The sequence below is a fragment of the Terrapene carolina genome, unplaced genomic scaffold (assembly GCF_002925995.2).
Source record: "Terrapene carolina triunguis isolate 2854851 unplaced genomic scaffold, T_m_triunguis-2.0 Scaffold33911, whole genome shotgun sequence".
Taxonomy (NCBI): Eukaryota; Metazoa; Chordata; order Testudines; family Emydidae; genus Terrapene; species Terrapene triunguis.
The window spans coordinates 2,467,670-2,494,431 of NW_020698262.1; the positions used below are offsets into that span (position 1 = coordinate 2,467,670).

Here is a 26,762-nt window from a genome sequence, read left to right on the forward strand (position 1 = left end):
GGAAAACAGTGTGAGCGAGAATTATCCCAAGAAAATTCAATAATCAATGTCTTTTTCATAGTGGGCCTGATCCAAAACTGATTGAAGTCAATGCAGAGGGTTGGCTTTAATGATCTTTGGATCAGGCCTAATATGAGAAAAAACTCATAATGGACCATATTTCTGATATCTTTACTCAAGATTAGTAGAATCTTACTTCATGAGTGGTCCCACTGATTTCAAGAGAGGTGTTTATGGCATAAAGTTCTATTAAGCCTGAATAAAGGAATAGAATCTGGCCCTGTAACCAAATGTGTGTCAGTTGTAACTTACTGGCTGTTTTTGAGAGAGCTGCCATTGAGTTCAGTGGGAATTCCCCATGCAGTAAAAGGCCCTGCTCTTTTCACCTGTGACATATTTAGTGTACTTTGTGTCTCTCAGAAATTATTTTCCATTTCCTTCAGTGGGTTTTCTGCTCCCTCTTTTCTTTCAAGCAGTGGACCACAATTGACCCTTATTCAGCACGTAGAATTCCAATGGATGTCAATAGGACTTTTTGCCTGAGTAACAAGGACAATTTATGTTCCCTGTTGATAGGTTGCTGCTGGTTCTAGCAGTAAACATAGCAGTTACAATATGAGTACATAGTGCTGCAGGGCTATTTTTCTAACACTTATGAGGAAAGATAAGATTTTATTAACCATTTCCTAATCCCACTTACTGCAGGTGGTTAGCATTGCCATCAGAGAGATGGATCTGAGTTGAAAAACAGAGATAAGAATTCAGATCCCGCCTTTTTGATTTGCAAGGTTTAGGAACTGGGGCGGATTTGATTCAGAACGTAGGGGCTGTCCATAAATTACATAATACAGTTTTTGGTGATTTTCAAGACCCACACACCCCTTATAACACTGTAACACTAAAACGAACATGCAGTATTAAGAACCCACCCACTCCCTAATGTGTTATATAATTTAGGACTGCCCCATGTCAACATAGGGCAAAATTCTGATTATATTATATTAAGAAAACCCACACTATTTTAGAATAATGGTCCACAACAGAATTGGGTGGGAAACAGTTTTACCATCTTGTCAGAGATTTTGAGATGTTTTCCCAAATCGTCACAAAAAGTCTAAATCTCAAATTTTCATGAACCAGGAATCCTGGGGGGGAAATAGATTGGGTCAATGGAAATGTTTTGTTTTGATAATTTCAAAATGTTTCATTTTTCATATTTGTAATCTTTTTAGTATAAATTAACTCAAATCTGAAACACAACTCATTTAAAAACATTTTTTGTTTCCAAAATATCAAAACATCCAATCTTGACAATTTTCAGTTTTTTTTTTTATTTTATTTTTGAATCAGGAGAGTCATCTAAACAGACCCTTTCCCTTGAACTATTTCAGTTTTGACTAAATATTTAGTTAGAAAATTAGCTCTTGACAACACTGTAGCTTATAATAGTACTACTGCAATGATCTATGTGATTACTGCAGGGTAGTGTATTCATTATTTATAAGAATGCCTCCTCTTGCCCCATCATTATGGTTTTGGTTTAGCCATATATTCAGCCATAACATTTAGCTCTGGGTTTGAATTCCAGCCACCACTGAAGTTCAAGGATAATTGAATTCAGAGTTCTGAATCAGGCCCCTCTCTAATGGGGATAGATATGGGGCAAAAATTTAGAGCTGGTATAAACAAATGCAATCCATTGACGTTGGCAGGGTTCATAGATTCCAAGGCCAGATCATCTAGTCTGACCCCCTGTATAACACAAGCCATAGAACTTCCCCCCCAAAAAACTTCTGGAGCAGATCTTTTAGTAAAACATCCAGTCTCGACTAGCTGCATACTTCTATTTCAAATTTGGTCCATAATATTTACTGTAAATATCTGGATACATATAATCCTGGAGCCTCAGCCTTCCTTCTCCCCTGCCAGAAAAGAGTATCTTTTTCCCCAGAGCTCATTCTTATTAATGGAAATCAGCCTTCATGTCAGAGCAGGAGGCTTTTGAAGGCTCCGGGATTGTACTATTCCCAATAGGTAAATCATCCAGTGATTTTGTTTTAAAGAAATCTTGATTATCAGATAACATAACCCAAGCAATTCTTAGATTAGCACATAATCAAAATAAATATTTTGTTAAAAGAGAATGAAAACAGATGTGTGATCTGTCATGTGACTCTATTTTTATGCCATGTGTTATAATTGCAGCCCTTTTAAAACAAAAATGAATCCTGAGCTCTTACAGAGTTAGTGTAAGTGTTTCCACATAAGCAGTATCCTGCAGCCGAGAGCTCTGGAAATATGGGCCCTTAGAAAGAGACATTCTTTCCTATGCCTGATAAGAGCCCTAGAGCATCGTGGTTTAAAAAGACCACTGCACTGGTGGATTAGATTTCCCTTGGCACTCTTATGCTTCACTTACTACTAAGATGATTCAGTAACTTGAACTCCTTGCTCTCTTTTCACAGACAGATGATTTCATTAAAAAGTATGATTCAAAACCAGGATTAATGGGGCAGGGAGGAACCTTTCCAGAGAAACTACTTTATAGTGTATTTTGATTTAACATTTATAGAGGCTCCCGTTATAGGGGTTCTTTTTGTTATGGTGGACATGGCTGAATTTGCTACTGCATATTTGGTGTTGTATTTCCCATTCTAAGTACAGTGAATGCTGTGAATATGGCAGTAATTTAAGGGTGGTGATGTGGCTAATTATTTTTTTAAAAATGATGCCTGTTCTATATGATTGTAAGTTGTGAATTTCAAGGCATAGCATAATATTGCAGCTGTTGTAAGCATGATCTTGGTCTTTAATTTTGTGTAGGTTTATTTTTTTCCCATTGCAGGTCCCAATACAGCAATGAGAATCATGTAGGCACCGTGACTTTAATGGGGCTTTATGGTGGGGTGAAGGACCGGGGGAGGAGTCTACCTGCATGGATCTCCTTGCAAGATAGGATCTTTAGTTTGGCCATTAACCATATTGTTTTCAGAGTTCCAAATCACACTTTTGAGAATCACAAAGCTGTTTCACTTCATCAAAACCTTCTTAGATATATGAACCCAATCTTGCCCTACACTTGCAATGGGAGCTCTGCCTGAGCAAGGACTACATGAATGACTGCTGGTTGGGGCCCTGTATTGGAGATCTTTCTCAAAGATAGTCTATAGCTCAAACAGAAGTTATGGGTTTGATGCAGGAATTACAGTGGGAGGTTCCATCACCTGTGCTGTGCATGAGGTCAGATTAAAAAATGGCCCTTTTGGCTTTGAAATCTGTGAAGTTGTTGGATTATGGAGTTCTGAAAAAAGCTCTGTTTGCACTATGTAACTTGCTCCTGTTTGTGAAGTTAACGGCAGAACTTCTAGTGACCTCAGTGGGGAAAGAAAGTTTATGTCAGAAAGTAAGTTGTAGAAATGAAAATATATCAGAGGTTTGATTGATTTTGCTCTGCTGGTTTGTAATTTCATTGTATTTTTAATGAGATAAAAGGCAGAAGACCTCTCATACACTTTTCTGGACATCTGCAAGTTCTTTCCACCCTAGTATCAAAAAGTGCCAACTTCAACTGGGCAGATAAGAGTACACTTTTTATACTGATATTTGCCTAAATAGAAATGACATGAAAAAGTTTCTCTGTTCTTAACCATGTATTTTTCTTTTCTTTTCTTTATTGTAAATTGGGTATAATCTAACCATCCTCATGATTCCCTCCCCCTTCTTTTTTCCCCCAGCTATAATTAAAACTGCCCTCCCTAACATGGACAGGGAAGCCAAAGAAGAATACTTTGTGGTCATCCAAGCAAAGGATATGGGTGGACATATGGGCGGACTGTCTGGAACCACAACAGTGACAATTACACTCACTGATGTTAATGACAACCCTCCCAAATTTGCACAGAGTAAGTGTGCATGTTTTCCTGATTGAGTATGTAGTGCACCTCTTTGTATTATAACATTATATTGCATTTGCTTACTGCAGAAATGTAGCAAGCGCTATATAAAGTAACCTGGATCACTGACTAAGAGCTTTTGGAAAGAGAGTTGTGCCCATATACACTTCTACCCCGATATAACACGACCCGATATAACACAAATTCAGATATAATGTGGTAAAGCAATGCTCCGGGGAGGGAGGGGGGGCGGGGCTGCGCACTCCGGCGGATCAAAGCAAGTTCGATATAACGCGGTTTCACCTATAACATGGTAAGATTTTTTGGCTCCCGAGGACAGCGTTCTATAGGGGTAGAGGTGTACATTGATGAGCAAACACACACACCCATGCAGAAGGAGGAGGGGAAAATGTGTTTATTGTGTTGTTGTTTCTAAGGTACTAGTTACTTTTAAATGCATTCCTGCCTTATGTGAAGGTAGGTACAGTAATACTAGTTTTAAAAGACATATATAGTTGATAAAAGAAATAAAGGTTTGACTGAGTATGAGAGGAGAAAATATATTTTTTTAAATTATGAGTCTAGTTAATTGTTGACCTTTAATTCAAAATCCATATTTACTGCTATGGTTCCAATGCATGTCTTGCTGGGTTGGGTTAAAATGATTTGGCATCCTGCTGAGCTTCTCTGCACTGCTTTTTAATCTGTTTCAAAGTTTAAAAAAAGGAACATAACTGGTTTGATTTTATTTGGAATAGTGTATTTTAATGTCATGATAGAATATATTCCTCTAATGTGTAATCTTATCTAATCATCCAGGCTTTTTTCTGAGGGGTTAAGTGGGTGGCAAGTTAGGGCTGGGAAATATTTTAATGTTGACATTGGGTCATCTATACTTCTCTACATATGTGATTTTAAAGCAAATTATTTGTGTGTCCAAGGTGAAATTCATCCCATCAAGATGGAGATAGCTATGTACCATTTTAAGCGCCACTTTCCACTTTTTTGAGGATTTAAATAGTGTCTTATGCCAGACCCCTACACAGAGTAAATTTAATCCCTAGAGCTTAGGATAGACACATATAAGTGGAGGCAGAGGAAGAAAATTTAATAAAATAAGTAAGCAGCTATAAGGGGTTACTTCTGAACAAAGTTATTTTAATACCTAATTTCAGTGAGGTCTATAAGTGATAAGTACTGAATGCACAATCTTTCCCCCCCTTATTTCTCCTGTTATATTATATGATAAAATCCCTGAGTTTCTTACCTCACATCACATTGTGTCACGTGGCCTTGTGCATCAGTGTTATACAATGTAAGGTGAAATGTCCCTTAACGATGCAAACATCTATAGATGAAGCTAATATATGAGCTGTATCACCATAATGCAGAGACATTTATTTTGTATATGTGCAATGTACAGTAGTTCTAAATCTGTAACTATAGGGCTACTTTGGGCAGATACCTAGCTTTTGTACTTACATCAGAATTAGTCATACCTTTGTCAAAGGGCTTTAATGCCAATATGAAATGATCTGATAGTGTGTGTCCCGGACCTAGGAAACAGATGAGCAGATCAGAAAATCATTACATAGCTGGTACTGATTGTCTTGTCTTGTTGGGAGTCTCAGCCTGGAGATCAAGGACTGAATGGATATGGAGACTAAGGGCTTGTCTACACTTATCGGGGGATCGACGCGCAGTGATCGATGCATTGGCAGTCAATTTAGCGGGTGTAGAGAAGACCTGCTAAATCGACCGCAGATCACTCTCCCGTCGACTCCTGTACTCCTCCTGAATGAGAAGCGCAAGGGGAGTCGACCGGAGAGCGTCTCCAGTCGACATAGCGTAGTGTGGACCCTGCGGTAAGTAGATCTAAGTACGTCAATTTCAGCTACGTTATTCACGTAGCTGAAGTTGTGTAACTTAGATCCATCTCCCCCTGTAGAGTAGACAAGACCTAAGATGTACTTTTACCCTATAAACTCCTCACATGTATCTCCATGTGGTCTCTCCAGCTTTGGATTTTGAAATACATTGACAGGGCAGTATGAGGAAGCCTGCACCACCACTCCTTGTGATGTACCGACTAGGTGGACAATTAATGTGGACTAACACTCTTTCAGATCTAAACATAAATACAGACCGGGTTGTATTGTCCAGCACGTTTCATCAGTGCAAAAATTCATATATAGATATTTCTTTTTTATTTATATAAAGCAATAAAAGAAAAAGAAACCCCTTATAAAGAGGATGCACATTGTTAAATATTGTATCTGGACACTATTGTCAATATGGCCTTTTAGAAGTGAGTATTCATAGCCAGGCTGGCTAATATTGCAGATTAGTCATGGCTCTAATCTTATACAATCATCGTTCAATTCTTTGACACTTGTTAGGACACCTTTGTTAAAGCACAGTTTGCATTTGCCTGGTAAGCCAAAATAAGAAAGGATCATGCTTACAATGGAGCCTTACCAGAATGAAATGGAAATTCATACGATGTAATACATGCTGCTTTCACAATAAATTGTAATGAACCCAGTGTGTTTTATCGGTTTATTGTTTCCAGGCAGGACACAAATGTGTGTTTATGGTTAGATTTGAAAGAGCCTCCCGGGTTTTAGAAATGAAAAAGATGAACTTTCACTACTTCTGTGCTCTCTTTGAAATCATTTTAGAGGCATTTTATAAAACATTGAAGTTTTTAACCCAACAGTTTACCATAAGATTATATTCAGAAGAACAGCTCACTGCTGTGAAAAGTTAGAATGCTTTAAAAAAAGCTTAGAATGGACTGCTGGTCACAGTCTGAACTATGATGTCATGGCAGACCTCTTCATAAGTCTTAGGGACTATTTTTATCCATTAGTCAACAACGGGGAAAAATAAATGTTAATTCTGTATATCTTCTTTGTAAATCAGAGAAAAAAATACCTCCTTAAAGAATTTCAATCAACTGTGTAGAGAGACAAACCATGATGTGTGGACAGCAGTATAAATCATGAATACATAATTTAGTCTCTGGAGGAAACTGATTGCTATGGCTGCTCATTGTTTCTGAGCTTTTATGTGTTTGCGGATTCTCAATGATCTCCAAATTATGTCTTCAGCCTGGGAAACATTAAAGAAAAAATAAATTATAGATTAAACTGCTGTTACTTTCCTGCCCCATACAAATGTCAGTTTTATACAGTAAACACAGTGACACAAATGTTAATGACATCAAAAGAGAAGAACTCCTCTAGAGAGAGTTGGTGTAAAGTGAAGAGGAAAAATTTGGGAAGGAATCCAGTTAATTTTAGGGCAGATTATGTATATATGCTTTTTGATATCCAGTGTATATATTTATGTATTTTGTATATTTGCCCCCTTTCTTACTCAGTTTTGAATGGTGTCAGTGTAGTTAATACACTTATTAGTTACACTAGCAAGCTTTTCATCAGCAAATCATGGTTTCAGAAAACAAAAAGCAGCATATTAATTAATTAAAAATTACACACTGTGGTGGAGCAAACTCTCATTGAGAGGGAATGAAAAGAACAGGTCCAGATCCTCTACCACAGGATGTTTGTAACATACTTGTCTGCAAAGCTTGAATTCTTTCAACTAACAAACAGTCCTGAAGGTGACATGCTCAGCCCTTACCTGTAGCTACAATGGGTAGAGATTATTAAGAAGCTGCAATAATTAGGCCATCTGTAGAGGATTTCAGAAAGCAGAGGCCATGCATGCTTTGTATGCATCTGCTGGCCTCCAGGTCTTTGCTAAAGCCAGGAATCTATTTCATCAAAATGGGTGTTTTGATTCTCTTCTTAACAAACTAGTAATCTAAGGGATAAAACATGGAATTTCAATAAAAACAGACTTTGCATCTCCTTTTAAATAAATCCCATTTGAATATAAAGGTGTCTGAAGTACCGTAACTGATTAAAATACGAAATAAAATACAATTACTGAATTTTCACACAATGCAGGGCACACAGAGAGAGCTTTCCATTGGGATTAAGTCATCCCTTGGCAAAATTGTAAAGATGGTAATCCCTCATTATGAAGTAGGTATTATTTCCTTTGAAACATGAGTTGGGGGACATTTCCTGCCTCTCTCCTAATTAGTGAGTTTTCTACCTCACAGAAGAAAATATACAGACCAATTAGATTCTGACCAGAAAGTAGTGGAAGGTAAAGTTTATGGTCAACAGAGCAGTGAAGATTTTAAGTCACAAGAGACATCTTCAGTGTATCTGATCAGTTTGCTGCAGGGCACAAGCTGAAGTTTAGTAATTGGATTTTATCAAAAATGGTCTACAAGTCTGTAAATACAAAGGTAAGTTCAAAAGTGCCTTGCAGTAAATTACACATTGCATCTTTCTGTGCTGAAAATAGCTTAATATTTTATGTTTGGCAACACTGAACATCCCCGCAGGCAGGAGATGGGATAATATAGTAAGTGAAAAGAAGAACATTCACATCAAGTCAACAGAGCATTCCCCTGTATGGAGCACATTATGCAGCTTTAAGTAAATAATTTGTTTAAATGTGGTTTGTATCGGTTGCACATCTCCAGCATTTACTTTGGGGAAACAGAGATGAATAAAGAGCTTGAAAGGGAAACTAGAATCAGGCTTAATGTTTAGTCTTTTCCTCTTGTTTGTAAGGTCTGTATCACTTCTCAGTAACGGAAGACATTGCTCTTGGGGAGCCAATAGGAAGGGTTAAAGCAAATGACCTGGATATTGGAGAAAATGCTAAATCATCCTATGACATCATTGAAGGAGATGGAATGGATATATTTGAAATCACATCAGATGTTCAGACTCAGGATGGTATTATTAGACTGAGAAAGGTAAATGACAACTGTGTAAAATTAACTTTCATCCATGTACAATTATTCAGTTTCACCATTGGTCAAATAATTTTTTATGGTATTTGGCCAGCTGTCTGGCTAGTTGAATCCTGATCAGTTAATATATAATTTCATGAGTATTTATTGAGTAATAAAGTATCTGTAATCCAGAGAGACCAAATTCTGCCACCCCTACTCATGTAGAACACCACTTTACTCCACGAGTAGTGATCTAAGTGGACCTACTCATGGCATAAGGAAGTACTCAGCATGAGTAAGGGTGGCAAATTCAGGCCCAAGGTAAAGCTGCAGGTCCACTACTCCTTTTTGTGTGTGTATTTACTGCATGTTTGTATACAACATGGAGGGTTGTGTACTTGCCTATCTGAAGAGGCACCCATCTAGCCATGTACATACAGAAGACATCTGGGGTGAAATCCTGGTCCCACTGAAGTCAATGGCAAAACTCAGGTCTTTTAGAAACCTGACTATAAATTATAACATTATAAAAGTGATCATGAAAGTGTTTGAATTCCATGCCTACCATAAAGCACTCTAATAGTCTTTTGTAATTAAACAAATATAATAAATTTCCACATGACATTCTAGCTGGAAAATAAGAATCCAATATGAATAGATAGTTAACATTCAACTTTGTGGCTGTTATTAAATTAAAAAGTTCAGAATGAAAATGGTTTAATATACTTTTACAGTGCAGACCTATTCATAAGAAATATATAAAGAAAAGAAAAACTATGTATGCATCTGTGCTTTAGATTCTCTTTTCCACAGGTTAAAGACATGATACAGGCTCTTATACTCTGTTAATTATTTTATGCTGTGGGCCTACTTTACAAACTAAAGCAATTAGCCTTTTGCCCTGTTTCCCTCACCAATTATTTCATAACTGAGCCTCTAACATACTGTTGTTTCGCATATTCATCCTGACAGCAATAACCACTTTTGTTCTCTGTAGCAGAAAATATATGTAAGGAGACATTCACCAAAAGTGTGGGGGTTTCTTTCTTTTCTTCTTTTATTTCTCCCCATCCCCCTGCAGTTTTAAATTCATCACATTTTAGACAATGTAGAATAAATTTTGAATATGGTACTCTGGGGACTAGGTGTGACAAATTCTATGGGATGCAGTCATTATCATGAAGAATTTGAAATTGCTAAAAATGATACAGAAGGTGTGATTGGCAAATTGTGAATATGCTGATCTACAATCACCTATTCATAAGTACAAAAGCTTAGTAATTTCTGAGTAGACAGAGAAGCAAGTGCTTGTCATGTTTACTAGAAATTGTTGCGAAAGAGCAAAGTCCAATTAGAGCTGGATTCATATCTAAAAATCAACACAATTTTTCAAAGTAAGAATATATATTTAAAGCTTTCAGAGAGTTCCTGAAAGAGTTTTGTAATGCCTGCTTGTGTTCTTGTTTGTATTTGCATTGCAGATTTGAGACTTCTCTGTCCTTTTCTTTTTTCCATTGAACATTGTCATGCAAATCTTTCAAAGCTTAACAAATTTGCGTTTTTGAAATTTGAATCATTCTGAGACATGAGAATTATATTGTGAATATACTGACGCAGATGTGCATGAAACTGCAGACCTGAATCTTAGATGCTCATAAATTCTCACATTTGAAGATATCATAGACTTGTTTTTTACTATATGACTCATTTCTTTACATCAATAACATTTTTTTCCAAATCTTACATTTTGATGTACAGCAATAAAATATCAAAAACTATGGGAATGATGGTGAAGTTACATTGGTGGATTAGAGTAATTGGCTCCATGTTTATCTGTCTGAAATTAAAGAAGGATACAGCAGTAGTTATAAGAAATTCCTGAGCGAGATCTGCCTCTTTTATCCCTATAAATACTGATGCAAAGAGTTATTTGAGGTGTAGTAATATTAAAATACTTTTTATATGATTATCTCTAAATTACTCTGCATAATGCCTCTTCTGCCTAAAGAACAATAATTGCTAGTTCTTTACATTTTTCATGCTGTTCTAAAAAATAATAATATATTTATTCCACCTGGAGCTTGTATAAGATTTCTCCTTATCTCCAACTAACACTGATTAAATGCATGCACATCAGGTAATCACCAGTAAAATTTTATCGTGACTCTAACATGAAATTATGATCGTAAAATTCATGAGAGAGAATATATCATTGTGAATTTCTAGTGAAATAATGCAGAAGAAAAAAGGACGAGGGACTGCTTTCACTGAGGCTAAATACTAAACATATCAATAAATGCCCAGATAATTTACAGGTTGGATTTCAGGGAATGGGAAGTGATTGCATGAAAACTCAGTGAATGTACTTAAATGCATGTAACTTTCATCCATCAGCATTATATTTATTTGTTCTGGCTTCTCTGGTCATTAGTGCAAGTCATTTATCTTTGTCATTCTTAACAGCCCCTGGACTTTGAGACCAAAAAATCCTATACTCTGAAGGTAGAAGCAGCCAACGTTCATATTGATCCTCGCTTCATCAGTGGAGGACCATTCAAGGATACAGCAACAGTAAAAATTGTAGTGGAGGATGCTGATGAACCACCAGTCTTTTCATCACCTACTTATCTACTGGAAGTGCATGAAAATGCTGCTATTAACTCTGTGATTGGTCAGGTGACCGCTCATGACCCTGATGTGTCTTCTAGTCCTATAAGGTAGTGCTGCTTTAAAGTTATCATTAAAGAAGCTGCTGTCAGAATTCTAAGTATATTGTTAATGCAATGGAGTGGAGAGCAGTTTGTTCTCACTATCCATGTTACGTTTTTGAGAAAGCATTGTCTTTCTGTGTTTCACTTGAAAAACATCTTTGCAGTGTTAGATGTCACACTTCTAATCAAATAATTTTCATAATTAAAAAACATAAGCTGCTTTGTTTCTTTCCCAATTCATTGTCTTGTCTAACAATGGAAATGAAATGGATATAAGACATATAGGGATATAAGAAATCTGAGTGCAGCATTTGACACATTAATGTTTATTTCACTTACTGTGTTTAGTTTGAAATAATCCTCCAGCTTCCTTGTTAACAATCCTGAGTACAAGGCAATTCCACATAACTGGCGGTAATGCTGGAAATATTTCTTTTATAGTCTGTACTGAATTTCTTAAACCAAACTCATCCCTGATTTAATGCCAATGAAAAGAGCAGTGTTTGCACCAGGGAAGAATTTTGCTTCTTTTCTTTCATTTATATTTTGTCCCTCTTTGATCTGACCCAAATTAGATAAAATCCACTATTAAGGTTTTATGCAAATTAAGATTATTTCTGTCTGATTTTTATTCACACACATCTTTTCCCTTTGCTAATCTCTTATGTGATAACATCAGACAGTTCCAAAAGAACACTTTGTTTGCTGTGTGAAGGAATTCTGGGCCCAATGCCGAACACTTTGCTCAGGCAAAACTCCTTTTAAAGTCAATAAAAGTCTTATTAAAATAGACTGCAGAGTCAGTCCCATGGTGCGGGTATATTTTGAAAGAATTGGTAAAGTTGAAGCCATATGACTTCTGATAAGATTATCCACCACCCCACCTTTCCGCCCTCATGATGTGTAAGTTGTACCCATTTTGCACACATAAGGATGAGAAAATGATGCTAATTACATTATTTTACCGCTTACACCCATTTTCTGACCACCATTATTTACATCATTTAAAAAATGTGGCCAAGGACACAGTTTTACCATGTCACACAATGAGCCACATGTTGCACACTAAGTTTGACTAGCTTATGGTAACAGGAAATTATTGTTTCCTCAGCAGAATCGGAAAAGTTAACTCCTGTAGGACTGGTTTGTTTGGAAGATTACCATTAGTAGAGAGCCTTTCACCTCTAGGTCATCAATTAAAATCTAGTTAAGTTTAGTAGTGACCAAAGATTGTTAACATCTAATAACTGTTCAGGTTCTTTTGTGAAATTAATGGATGATTACAGCCTAGTTCCTAATGGGCACATCCAAATTGGTGTTAATTGGCACCCCTTTTGTCATTCTCAACAGAGGGACTCTGAGAAGTGCTGATCGAGTCAATTAAAAATTACTGACACATCTTTATTTTGAACAGCACAGCATATTTTCTCAGGATTAAAAAAATAGCAGAAAAAAAAGGGAAGAAAAAATACACACATCTTGATCTGCCTGATGTCAGGCCCCATGGGCCTTCAACCCTAATTCTGTGGATTCATCACCCTCCAATCCTCCATCTGGCAGCTCACAGACAGCAGCTAGGCCTAAGGTCCATGAAGCATAACTGGGATACATGATCTGCCACTACACACTGATTGGGAGAGCTCCAAGGGTCCTGATTGGGCTGCAGCCCCTATTTAAGCTAGAGGAGGAAACAGGAAATTGTCTGTACAAGTGGGATTCATCCTGCCATTGGCCACTGGTGTTTACCTGTTTCTGCCTTCTGAGCCTGACCTGCTGGTATCCTGACTTGGCCTGACACTTGATAACTGATTCTTGATCCCTGCCCTCTGGTTTCTCCCGATTCTGATCTCCTGGTGTTCCAACCCAGCCTGATTCCTGGTAATTGGCTTCTGGACCGTCAGTCCGTGCCTAATGCTAACCCCTAGGCCAGGTTGCCCATGCCCCAGCCCTGACATCTGAACCACTTCCTTGCTTTATTCCCCTCTGGATATGTAATGTCGTTAACTCTTCCCTTTCTTCACCTTATGTGCACATGGTACATCTCTCATGATGTTCTCCAAAATCTTATACAAACTGAATGGCAGAACCAGGTAATGCTATTTCTTGATCAAATTATATAGGAACCACATATACCCTTGATATAAGAAAGGACAGAACTGAGCCTATTAAAATGAGAAATGCCAAATTCTTTAGTGTAAATTCAATTATTTTTTCTTTAAAAAATTAAATACACTAGATGATCGGACTAATTTAAAAAAAGTTGGCATCTTTCCACAGTATTTTCTTGTTAACTAAATGAGAAAAGTACAAAGTGTAATTTTCTGCATTTTCATGCTTATTCTTGGCATACAACCGGTTAATTCTGGCACTAGCTAGTACAGTACAAATTGGTTCCAGACAGGCCTAGTGAATATAAATATATTTTTATCTCTTGGACAAATTATTTTAAAAGATAAAAGAAGGTCATGAGATTTTGCATCTCTACAATAGCACTATTGTATACTAGAGCTGGGCATAAAATTGAAAATCCATTTTGTGGAAGATTTCGAGATTTCAATATTTGTTTTTGTCACCATTTGGAACAAAACCCACACATTTTAAAATAGTCTGAAAGAAAATTTAAAAAATAAAAATAAATCATTTTGGGTGAAACAAAATATTTTGTTTTGATTTTGACATTTCAAAAATTTTATATTATACATTTTTCTTAAATGGAAACAAAGTTGTTTTGAAAGGAAAAATCAAAACATTTTATTCCAAAAATATCAAAATAGGATGTTTTTGTATTTATGTTCTCCCAAACAAAATTTCAGGGAGATTAATATGATTTTGTGAATCACTCTGTTTTAATCCTTGCTCTCTCCGATCACTTCAGCTGAGATGCAGAGATCATCATCTAAATCAGTTGCTCTCAAACTTTTCTGGCTCAGGTCCCATTTATAAATGTTTATGGCCTGTCACAACCCAGTAAATAGTCTGGCATGGAGGCCCTGTGGCAGATTGGCATTTTAGCGCATGGGACGAGCAAGCATATTTCCTCCACTACCAGAGGTGACATGTGCAGGGAGGACACGTGGGGTCACATGCTCCCCAGTGTTTTGGGCTGTGCCCCCCTAACCCAGACAGTCTGGGTGGCCCACTGAGGTGAGTCAGGGGGTGGAGTGGCACTCCCACCCTGAGACCCACCCATGTCTTTGTGCCCTGGAGGGCTGCCCCCCTCCTGGGGTTGTGTCCTGCCTAGTATTCACCCCACAACGGTGGCTTCTGCAGTTCCTGTGCTGTGGAACTGTCTGGGCTTGGCTCTTGGCTCCGGATTTGCAGTCCCGCTAAACTTTGGCCCCACCCACCTGACTGGACCAAATTTGTGAGTGGGGTTCTGACCTGGCTCATGGGGTTGCAGTGCCACTCAGTGGAATTTGGCCACCTGGACTCACAGAAGCCGACTTTCCAAAGTGCCTGGGGTTGCTCGGCCCCCAGCTCTGCCCTAGGTGGCGCCCCCACTCCACCCCTTCCCCCAAGGCCCCACCCCCACCCACCTCTTCCCACCCTTGCCCTGCCTCCACCCTGCCTCTTCTTGCCACCACTCCACCCCGCCCCTCTTCTTCCCACCCCTTTCTGTGCTCCTCCCCCCAAGTGCGCCACATTCTTGCTGCTCCTCCCCCCCTTGCTCCTCCAGCTTCCTGCATACTGCAAAACAACAGATTGCAGTGAGCAGGAGGTGCAGGGAGGGTGGGGGAGGTGCTGATCAGCAGGGCCCACCAGCGGGCAGGAGGAGATGGGGGTAGGGGGTGGTTCTGTTAGGGGGGTTACCGGTGGGTGCTCAGCATCCACCATTTTTTCCCCATGGGTGCTCCAGCCCTGAAGCACCCATGGAGTCAGTGCCTATGCCTGAACTCCCATCATCCAGGCTATCCTAAACTTGAATGGCGCTGGGACCCCAAAGGTTGCAGTGCCTGGAGAAGGGGGGTGAGCCCAGCCAGCCCTGGGGAATAGGAGCCACAGGAACTGCCACGTGACCCTTTGAAACATTCTGATGACCCAGTTTGGGTACTGACCCACAGTTTGAGAAACCCTGGTCTAAATGGTGGCAGAGGGTGTCTTACTTCACTTCATAGCCTCACAATTTGGTCCCAGTCTGGTTATGAGTGATTGTTTGTTAGGAAGGGTAATAAGGGACAGCAATAACCTATAGCAAACAGATTGCTCAATCCTGAATCCTGCAATCTTCATACCAGGAAAACTCCCATTTAAATTCAAAGGGAGTTGTGCCAGGATAGATTGAAGGATGAGGCTTTGTGTGTATGTGTAATGTGGCCGTTCTCTCACTACCTCTGTCTGGCTGTAGGTCTGGGAATGGAGGGATACTAGTGCTCTGTGAAGTAGGGAAAAAGTTATGTAAGATCTAGCTGTTGCTTCTGTCTTAATTATCTGTTAGGGTATTGATTTATTTGTTGATATCAATTCTAAAGTATGTCCATATGGAAAAATATATGGCCAAGCAAAACTATTTTCTTTGTGCATCTTGTAGGATGTCTGCGTCTCATAATCCACTGTTGTTTTTTATAAGGATCAATTCTGCTTCTTTTCTCTACATTTACAATTTCTCTGTTCCAAATTATTTAAATCACTGGTTCACTTTTAAACTTTGCTGATGTAAAATAGTCACAAATTTGAACAGACTTTTTTCAAACATGTGCTAATCAGACAGTTACCAAATTCCATTACAACTTTCATAAATGTGTAGTTTATAGTTCTAGACTTGTGTCTAGGGACACTCTTAATCACAATGAATAGCACCTTACTCTGTAAGGAGTTCCATTGCTGAACTTGGGTAAAGGTAGTCAAACTGCTCTGTAGTGGTTCAATGTATCAGATCAGCATCTTTTATCATTCTAAGTTCCTCTTCAAATCTGTTCTGACTTGTTCCAGTGCTGCTCATTTCATATGTCTGTTATTTTATTGCCTTGGCCAAGTCTTGGTCCAAGTGCATAGCAAAAAACATGCGCAATAATTTGTGCTTTCTGTACACTCTCTGCCCTCCTATAAGTTCAGAGATGATCACTGCCCTTCAGTCTCTCTCTGTGAGAGAAGTAAGCTTCATTGTAGAAGTTTTCCCTCAAATTCATACTGGAGAGATTTCATCTTTGGTAGCAATAGATCATTTTCTTAATTCACAGCAGGCCTTAAAAACCTCAATACAATATTTTTTTGCCTTCCTAAGGTACAGCTGTTTATCTCAGTCACCAAGTAACATGCCCTCTTTGCCTGGCATCACTGAGATAGGGTGATTTATAGCATCAATATTGTGATTCAGATCTCAGCAGGATCAGCAAAGGAGAGTTTTCAACAATGAAGGTTGCATTCTGTTCTCATTTACCTTGATGTAAATCAAGAATAACTCATATTAAGTCAGTGGAAATGCACCAAGATAAATCTAGTGAGAGCAATCAGAATCAGGCCCAAAGTCTTTAGCTAAAAGAATGTATGATCACACCACCTATTTTCTCCTGCACAGTTTAATAAACTAACAAAAAAAAAGTCCAAATAACCTGTGGTGTTACTATGGCAATTTCAAGGGATATTATTTTCTGAGATATTCTTTTCCATTTTTATAGAAATGTACATTTTATGTATCGTGTATATATTTGACAATGCATCCCCATTAAAAAGAGCTATAATATCATTATCATGAAAAGATAGCTTCATATATGCTATTAGTCACCCCAAGTTTATGGCACTGCAGATTTTATATTTTTTACTTTGTACAAGATATTTCTTAATTTATAGTCACGAGGGGATTTTTGCCTCTTGGCAACCTTGTAAACCCATGTAACTTGTGTTAACTAATGTTTTATTTTTAATGCATTTTTTGCATTCTGAATAAATATTGTTAGGATTAAAGTCAATACAATAAACTCACTCATGTTAAATCCCCAGTTATATAACTTTAAAAAAATATATACTGTTGGTACAGAACCAGGAATTGAATTATAATACAGAGGCAGCCTCGGACAAATGGAAAGGTTTTCATTCTCATTCAAGCCAATAGGAACTGAGTGTGCTCAGCTCACCTGAAAATCACTTTACTTACAGGTCCAAATATGAATGTAGGTGCCTTGCCCTAAGCAACCATTTATGAAAATTTGGCGGTGGATCCTTCTTTGCTATTCTTTTTAGCTACTGAAGTTCTGCACACAGCTAATAACACCTTGAAGATGGAATAAATCAAGTATAAAATGTCTTTTGGGTCAAAGAGACATTTTAAATTTAAGTCCATTAGTTGTTATTCAATCTAGCAATATTATGGCCTACACTAGATTTTCCTAGAGCTATGTTTGTACAGCAGAGCTTCCCCAATAAACATTTGCAGTGAACTAAAACTTTTAAAATGGGCGATATATTTACTAAATTTACCAGCAACATAGTTAAATTGCAACACTTATCTACTTCTAAATATGAACAAATGATTTACTATTCAAATACTGAAAAAAACTGTTGTAACAGTGAGATTTAAGATTCATATACTAAAGCTAGGTAGGTCAGTCTGATGGGTCAAGATCTTTCCTGGTGTATTCTGTTGACATCAGTGGAGTTACACAAGGAATTAGTTCAGGTTAATCAAGTTTTGTTTAATCCTAAATCAGTTCCCACTGTATGTCATCATGACAAAGAAAGGCTCTGGAACCAGAACGTTGATGGAAGTTGATGATGATGCATGAGGAAGAATAGAATAAGCTGGTATCTTAATAACTGTCTTGTCGACTGTAGTGAAATATGTTAGTTTTTCATCAATGAACTAAGCAGATATAGTGCAGAGTGTTAGTAAGAAACAGATGTGTAATAGGACACTGCCATTTTTTAGTCACTCTCCAGACCATAACCACAATATAAAGTATGTAATCCACTCTGACACTCCATCCTAGCTCACCCCATTATGCCTAGGTACAATGCAGAGCAGATGCAGAACCATCAGTGCATGCTGTTATTCTCTATAATACCTAGACACAAAAGCATTACAGTCTCTTATATAAATCCACAGTTCGGATTCAGTAAAACCCCTTGAAGCCAGTGACTGTTGTACCATATCAGTAGTTTGTGATAAATTCTTTTTGTACCTCACCCGTCAAAAAAATTGGAAGGCTTAATTTTCCAGTTTAGTTTCTTTTTACAAGTAATACATTAATAAAACAACGCTATGAAAATGAACCTATATAAAAGCTTTCTTGCGCTGAGCCCTAAATCATCATTCTGCTTAATGCACTGTTGGAGCAATCTACTGCAGCTCATTCTTGTTAGTCAAGCTGGCCATGTTTAGGCTGCATAATTTACCTGTATATTCTCATTTGCAAGCTTTGACTAGCTGTCAGATCAAAGTTGTTTTGTTAGAAACCAATTATGTCAATCCATATCACAGTCAATCCCTGTGTTGTTGGGATTTTTTTTTTAAGTGCTTTCCTGATAAATGGTGATTCATTAACCACCTATTATCCATTGAATTGCTTGAAAACTAAGCAGGTAACGTGCTTGGTTAATATTTCATGCTTCATTAAAACTGAAAAATATTAGTAAAAGAATGTTTTTCAGTACTCCTTTAAAATAACCATGAAGCTCAATATTTTTGTGTGTGTTTAATATATTGGTGTTGAAATTATGAACAGATACTATGAAATACTACATAAGCTGTCTAATAAATGTGATGGATTGTCTAATTAACTCTTGATCAGCAGCGGTTTTTAAAGATGTTACCTACTGAACCTGATGGCAGTTTATGACCTTCATGTTGAATATTCAGCTAATTACTCCTTGGACAATAATTAAGTTTCTTGAGACACAGTCACTCATTTTGCCTTATAAATTATTATGCTATTGAGCTGCTCAATCCATTTGGCTAGAAAACTGCAGTTCTCCAAAGATTACTTAAATTCTCCTACAGTATGAACAGATCATACGAATTTATCTGAGTAGATTACAGGGATGTCCATTTTGTAGGTTTTCCATTGATCGACATACTGACCTTGAGAGACAGTTCAACATTAATGCAGATGATGGAAAAATAACTTTGGCAACACCACTCGACAGAGAAACCAACACGTGGCACAACATAACTATTGTAGCTACGGAAACTAGTAAGTGCTTATGCATTTGTCTATGCTTTACTTTTGGTTCTGTTTGTCTTGTAATATTGTCTGTTGTAGTTTCAAATGTTTGAATAACTATTAGAGATTGTATAGATTGTGAAAGATATTCTACAGTATACGTGGTTTAGATTTTAAAATAACAAGGTTGTGAAAGCTAAGCTAATTTTATATGACGTTCTCCTATCTTGTCTATTTTCAGAAATGTGTTTTATAAGTGAGGAAAGTAACATATAGTTGTAAAAGAGAATATGGATATGTTTGTGCAGGAAAAACTGTAAATGTAAGAGAGAAGGAATACCTGGTGAGAATCTAATAGAAGGAGCGTGAAATCTTCACACCATTGAAGTCCAACTGTGGGCCAAATCCTGAGGTCTTTACTCTGAGTATTTACTTTGTTCCAGTCCCATAAATGGTTAAGCATGTATGTAACTTTGCACATGATCAAAGTTACATACGTGTTTAAGTATCCACAGGATTCAGGGTCTTAGGCCAGGTTTCTAAAATCTAAGTCCCATTGAGACTGAATGAGATCTAGGCTTTGCATTAGGCTTAGGGTCCTAAATCTATTAGGCTTACAACACTGAGCACAGTAATGCCTAAATACCATTAAAAATATGGGCCTTAGACCATAACCAGGCAAAATTCTCAATTAGTTCAATTTTGGGGATTTAGGGATTAAACAAGTTTAATTATTATTATTTCAGAAAAGAAACTTGACATAAAGAACCTATTGCAGTAAAGAAATCTTAGGAAAGTTGGTCTTTTATTTTTTAATGATGTTGCTGAGTGGTTTTCCCATCTTTTACAGGTTCAGTTTAGATACATATGTGTTCTTGCTAATATATTTATTCTGCCATCAATGTGTATACACAATTTCTATTAGTAGATGCGCTCTTCCCACACTGTCCTAAGATATTGTCTCCTGTTGAAGAAGCCATACTAATTTTCTAATGATATGATAACCATAACCACACTAACCATGTTCATGATCTCTACTGATTTTCAGCCTTTTTCCTCCCACCCTTTCTCAACCATCTGATTTAAATATTTGGTGCTGTAATAACTGCTACTTTTAATTACGAAGCTCATAACAACCATCATCTTCCGACATGAGAATGAATGACAGAATACAAGGTTTTTACTTGGATGTTACAATATTTTTCCCCATAGTATTTATATTTGAAAGTCCAAGCCATGAGTGGTAACAGGAGTGTGTGAATAAACAAGAAAGATATCATTGAATATAAAATAAAATCTCAAGTTTTCCCCACGCTATTTAACATTTTTATCAATGACCTGGAAGAAAACAAAATATGATCACTGACATGATTTGCAGATGACATAACAATTGGGGGTGTGGTAAATAATGAACAGGACAGGTCACTGATACAGAGCAATCTTAATATGTCTGAAGGTAAATGTAGACGTCTGGGAACAAAGAACATAGGCCATACTTATACAATGGGTGACTATCCTGGGAAGCAGTGACTGAAAAAAAGTTAGGGGTTGTGGTAAATAATCTGCTGAATGTGGGCTCCCATTGCAAGGCTGTGACCGAAAGGGTTAATACAATCCTTCAAAGCATAAAGAGTGGTATTTCCAGTAGGAGTAGAAAAAATATTTTATCTCTGTATTTGGCAGTGGTACAACCACAGCTGGAATACTGTATCCAGTTCTGTGTTCACAGTTCAAGAACGATGTTGATACATTGGAGAGGGATCAGAGAAGAGCAGCAAGAATGATTAAAGGATTAGAAAACATGGCTTATACTTACAGATTGAAGAAGCCCAATCTATTTAGCTTATCAAAGAAAAGGTTAATGGGAAATGCAGTCTTATTTGGGAAACAAATATTTAATAACAGGTTCTTCAATCTAGTAGAGAAAGGTATAACATGATCCAATGGTTGGAAGTTGAAAGTAGACAAATTCAGACTGGAAATAAGGTGTCAATTTTTAACAGTAAAGGTAATTAATCACTGGAACAATTTATCAAGAGTCATGATGGATTCTCCATCACTGATAATTTTTAAATCAAGATTGGATGTTTTTCTAAAAGATATGATGTTCTAGGAATTATTTTGGGAAAGTTCTATGGCCTGTGATATATGGGTGGTCAGATGCTTACAATGGTTCCTTCTATCTTGGAATCTATGAGTTACATGCACAGTAAACTGTATTAATATGACCTACCATTGTGATTTGTGTGTAGTACTATAAATAAAACTTGCCCTGTTAATTACTGCTAAATCTTGTGGGCTAACACTAGTTTGATAGCATGGCCTGAGTGCTTTCTATTGGAGAAGCCCTAAAGTATGGAAACAACCATTTACAGGGACAGAAGTACGAGTCTATTGTATGGAGCATCTTTTGCCCACGTTAATATCAGCCAGTGAGCAATACTACCATCTCTAGTGGAGAAAGCTGCAAAGTGTAATGGTTAGATTTTTGTGGATGTAGAAACACTGATTCTAAGGAAATTTTCCATACTAGTTTTCCTCAAAGCATCGTTACTTCTATCACATAATACTGTGAGAGTCTCTGGATTAAGTTTAGAAGTGTGAGCAATAAGGGTGATGTCATGGTGGGAGTCTGCTATAGACCACCAGACCAGGGGGATGAGGTGGATGAGGCTTTCTTCCGGAAACTAGCAGAAGTTACTAGATCGCAGGCCCTGGTTCTCATGGGAGACTTTAATCACCCTGATATCTGCAGGGAGAGCAATACAGCGGTGCACAGACAATCCAGGAAGTTTTTGGAAAGTGTAGGGAACAATTTCCTGGTACAAGTGCTGGAGGAACCAACTACGGGCAGACCTCTTCTAGACCTGCTGCTCACAAACCAGGAAGAATTAGTAGGGGAAGCAAAAGTGGATGGGAATCTGGGAGGCAGTGACCATAAGATGGTCGAGTTCAGGATCCTGACACAAGGAAGAAAGGAGAGCAGCAGAATATGGACCCTGGACTTCAGAAAAGCAGACTTTGACTCCCTCAGGGAACTGATGGGCAGGATCCCCTGGGAAAATAACATGAGGGGGAAAGGAGTCCAAGAGAGCTGGCTATATTTTAAAGAATCCTTATTGAGATTGCAGGAAAAAACCATCCCGATGTGTAGAAAGAATAGTAAATATAGCAGGAGACCAGCTTGGTTTAACAGTGAAATCCTTGCTGATCTTAAACGCAAAAAAGAAGCTTGCAAGAAGTGGAAGATTGGACAAATGACCAGGGAGGAGTATACAAATATTGCTCAGGCATTCAGGAGTGAAATCAGGAAGGCCAAATCACACTTGGAGTTGCAGCTAGCAAGAGATGTTAAAAGTAACAAGAAGGGTTTCTTCAGGTATGTTAACAACAAGAAGAAAGTCAAGGAAAGTGTGGGCCCCTTACTGAATGAGGGAGGCAACCTAGTGACAGAGGCTCTGGAAAAAGCTAATGTACTCAATGCTTTTTTTGCCTCTGTCTTCACAAACAAAGTCAGCTCCCAGACTGCTGCACTGGGCAGCACAGTATGGGGAGAAGGTGACCAGCCCTCTGTGGAGAAAGAAGTGGTTCAGGACTATTTAGAAAAACTGAACGAGCACAAGTCCATGGGGCTGGATGCGCTGCATCCGAGGGTGTTAAAGGAGTTGGTGGATGTGATTGCAGAGCCATTGACCATTATCTTTGAAAACTCATGGCGATTGGGGGAGGTCCTGGATGACTGGAAAAAGGCTAATGTAGTACCCATCTTTAAAAAAAGGGGAAGAAGGAGGATCCGGGGAACTACAGGCCAGTCAGCCTCACCTCAATTCCTGGAAAAATCATGGAGCAGGTCCTCAAGGAATCAATTCTGAAGCACTTAGAGGAGAGGAAAGTGATCAGGAACAGTCAGCATGGATTCACCAAGGGCAAGTCATGCCTGACTAACCTAATTGCCTTCTATGAGGAGATAACTGGGTCTGTGGATGAGGGGAAAGCAGTGGATGTGTTATTCCTTGACTTTAGCAAAGTTTTTGATACGGTCTCCCACAGTATTCTTGCCACCAAGTTAAAGAAGTATGGGCTGGATGAATGGACTGTAAGGTGGATAGAAAGCTGGCTAGATCATCGGGCTCAACGGGTAGTTATCAATGGCTCCATGTCTAGTTGGCAGCCGGTTTCAAGCGGAGTGCCCCAAGAGTCGGTCCTGGGGCCGGTTTTGTTCAATATCTTCATTAATGATCTGGAGGATGGCGTGGACTGCACTCTCAGCAAGTCTGCAGATGACACTAAACTGGAAGGAGTGGTAGATATGCTGGAGGGTAGGGATAGGATACAGAGGGACCTAGACAAATTAGAGGATTGGGCCAAAAGAAACCTGATGAGGTTCAACAAGGACAAGAGCAGAGTCCTGCACTTACGATGGAAGAATCCCATTCACTGTTACAGACTAGGGACCGAATGGCTAGGGAGCAGTTCTGCAGAAAAGGACCTAGGGGTCACAGTGGATGAAAAACTGGATATGAGTCAACAGTGTGCCCTTGTTGCCAAGAAGGCTAACGGCATTTTGGGCTGTATAAGTAGGAGCATTGCCAGCAGATGGAGGGACGTGATCGTTCCCCTCTATTCGACATTGGTGAGGCCTCATCTGGAGTAGTGTGTACAGTTTTGTGCCCCACACTACAAGAAGGATGTGGAAAAATTGGAAAGAGTCCCGCAGAGGGCAACAAAAATGATTAGGGGGCTGGAGCACATGACTTATGAGGAGAGGCTGAGGGAACTGGGATTGTTTAGTCTGCAGAAGAGACGAATGAGGGGGGATTTGATAGCTGCTTTCAACTACCTGAGGGGGTTCCAAAGAAGATGAATCTAGACTGTTCTCAGTGGTACCAGATGACAGAACAAGGAGAAATGGTCTCAAGTTGCAGTGGGGGAGGTTTAGGTTGGATATTAGGAAAAACTTTTTCACTAGGAGGGTGGTGAAGCACTGGAATGAGTTACCTAGGGAGGTGGTGGAATCTCCTTCCTTAGAGGTTTTTAAGGTCAGGCTTGACAAAGCCCTGGCTGGGATGATTTAGTTGGGAATTGGTCCTGCTTTGAGCAGGGGGTTGGACTAGATGATCTCCTGAGGTCCCTTCCAACTCTGATATTCTATGATTCTATGATTATGAGGTTCACCACAAGGATTAAAACCTATGTCATTATATCTTCACCCAGAACTTTACTGACATTGAATACTGAGTCCAGCCATAAAAGAAATGCACCAACGTTGACTAGCTAAATGAAGCAAAATGGTTGTTTTTCATTACTCACTGAGCCTCATCCAGCATAGCACATCCATAGGCTTCTGAGCTAAAGAAAGGTATTGACAGTGGAAGGACAGCAGGCTGACTTGTTCAGGAGAAAGGCTGATCTGCTGAATAAGGCCAAAAATAAAATATAACAAACCCTCCCATGAAAGAGCACATCTCACGCAAAAGAGCTATCTGCTTTCCTCCGTTAGTCTGTTTCACTACTGGTGTAGTTGCACAGTATGCAGAAAAGGCACTGGGGTGCTATTGTAAGACTTCCCCGTGGTCCTTTTTTGTGAATATATGGTTTTCTTATAACTTCCAAAAGCAATACTTGGCATTGGGTGTGGAAAGTCCCCTGTCATCACCAGAGTGGAATTAATGTGTTTTCTGGGTATATGTGCGTACAATACATTTGCCCTGTCACCAGTAAGAAGTGGGGGAAACACTGAGACCAGGAGGCAGTAATCCCCCAGAATAGGTAGAAGCCAGGAGACAGTAATCCTGCAGAATAGGGAGAGGTTTATTAGGAAACCCTCAGAGCTGCTGTGGGCTGCCAGCCAGAGAGGCTGCTTGCTTTGGAAACTGATGTGTAAGGCATCTAAGCTCTGTAGCAGGGGTCTGCAACGTTTGGCACGCGGCTCGCCAGGGTAAGCACCCTGGCGGGCCAGGCCAGTTTATTTACCTGCTGACGCAGCAGGTTCGGCCGTCCCGGGCCAATGGGGGCGGCGGGAAGCGGCACAGGCGAGCGATGTGCTGGCCGCGGCTTCTCGTCACCCCCATTGGCCCGGGACGGCGAACTGCGGCAAGTGTGGCCCACGATCGGCCGAACCTGCCACGTCAGCAGGTAAATAAACTGGCCCGGCCCGCCAGGGTGCTTAGCCTGGCGAGCCGTGTGCCAAACGTTGCCGACCCCTGCTCTATAGTAAATTAGAGCTGGTTGGAAATTTTCTACAAAAACAAAATTTCTGTGTCAGAAAAGTGGGAAGATATTTTACAAACATTTCCATGATTTTGTTTTGGTCGTCCTCCCCCAAATACTTTGACCTGCACTGGCGTAAATATATTAGAATCTGGTAGCATTAATATCATTGCTGTTTGGTGAGGTGACTGATTTAAAAAGAGGAGTTTTTGTATAAAGACTGTAATGCCTTTAACTGATTAAATTGAATGTATAATCCAAATGTGCAGAAGAATTTCACTTTCCATTTCCTCTCTAAAAGCTAAAGGAAAAAAATTTTTTTTTCAAGAAACTGCTTTAACTGACTTGTTTCTGATTTGCTTCTACCAGTGTGTATCAGGAGAAGCTCCACCAAGTCAATCGAATTACACTGACATCAGAATCAAGTCCCCGCCCTCCCCAGCTTTAAATAAATATATAATTATACATAAGTATTTTTAATAATAAGCCTTGTCATTAGGCCTCATGTGAGCCACAGCATCCATTACTATTGTGAAACTGCTGCCTACAGGGTGGCTATGAAAAAAAATAATTCATAGCTTGCACCTAGCATTAGAGTTCCTGCTGATGGCTTTTTTACATTTCCAGTGTAATTATGTGGCATTTACAATGAAACAAAGACTGAATTTCACAGAATACCATAGAAACCTACTTTTTTTTTTTTTATTTGAGGAAATATTTTTAAAAGCTTCTAAGACAGAAATAAGTGTGTTTGGTGAGTTGTCATGGGGAGGGAACATATTTTATTTTGTTGTTACTTTAAGTTTGGTTTTTGTTATGAGACAGTATGTTCCTTGAAAATCTAATAGAGACAGTGTACTGTCTCTCAGGCACTAACTATGAAGGGAAATTCAAAAACATTGTCAATATAATTGTCTGATGATAATATCAATGAATTAATGATCTTGTAAATAAAAATAGAGTTACCAGATATGTAGAATATTCAATATGGGGTTCAGACGGATATTGAAGAGCTCATTCTGTCCTA

The 26,762-nt window shown here is 38.7% G+C and overlaps 1 protein-coding gene across 2 annotated transcripts in view; it reads left to right on the top strand.

The window, feature by feature from the left end:
* Window positions 1-26,762, top strand: part of LOC112116863 (cadherin-8) — a 182,031-nt gene that overhangs the window by 89,601 nt on the left and 65,668 nt on the right. For both annotated transcript variants that reach the window (XM_024214595.1, XM_024214594.1), the window contains exons 4-7: window positions 3,735-3,902; window positions 8,552-8,739; window positions 11,182-11,435; window positions 19,419-19,555. In XM_024214595.1, coding sequence (XP_024070363.1) covers window positions 3,735-3,902; window positions 8,552-8,739; window positions 11,182-11,435; window positions 19,419-19,555 — 747 coding nt within the window. The remainder of the gene's footprint in view (window positions 1-3,734; window positions 3,903-8,551; window positions 8,740-11,181; window positions 11,436-19,418; window positions 19,556-26,762) is intronic.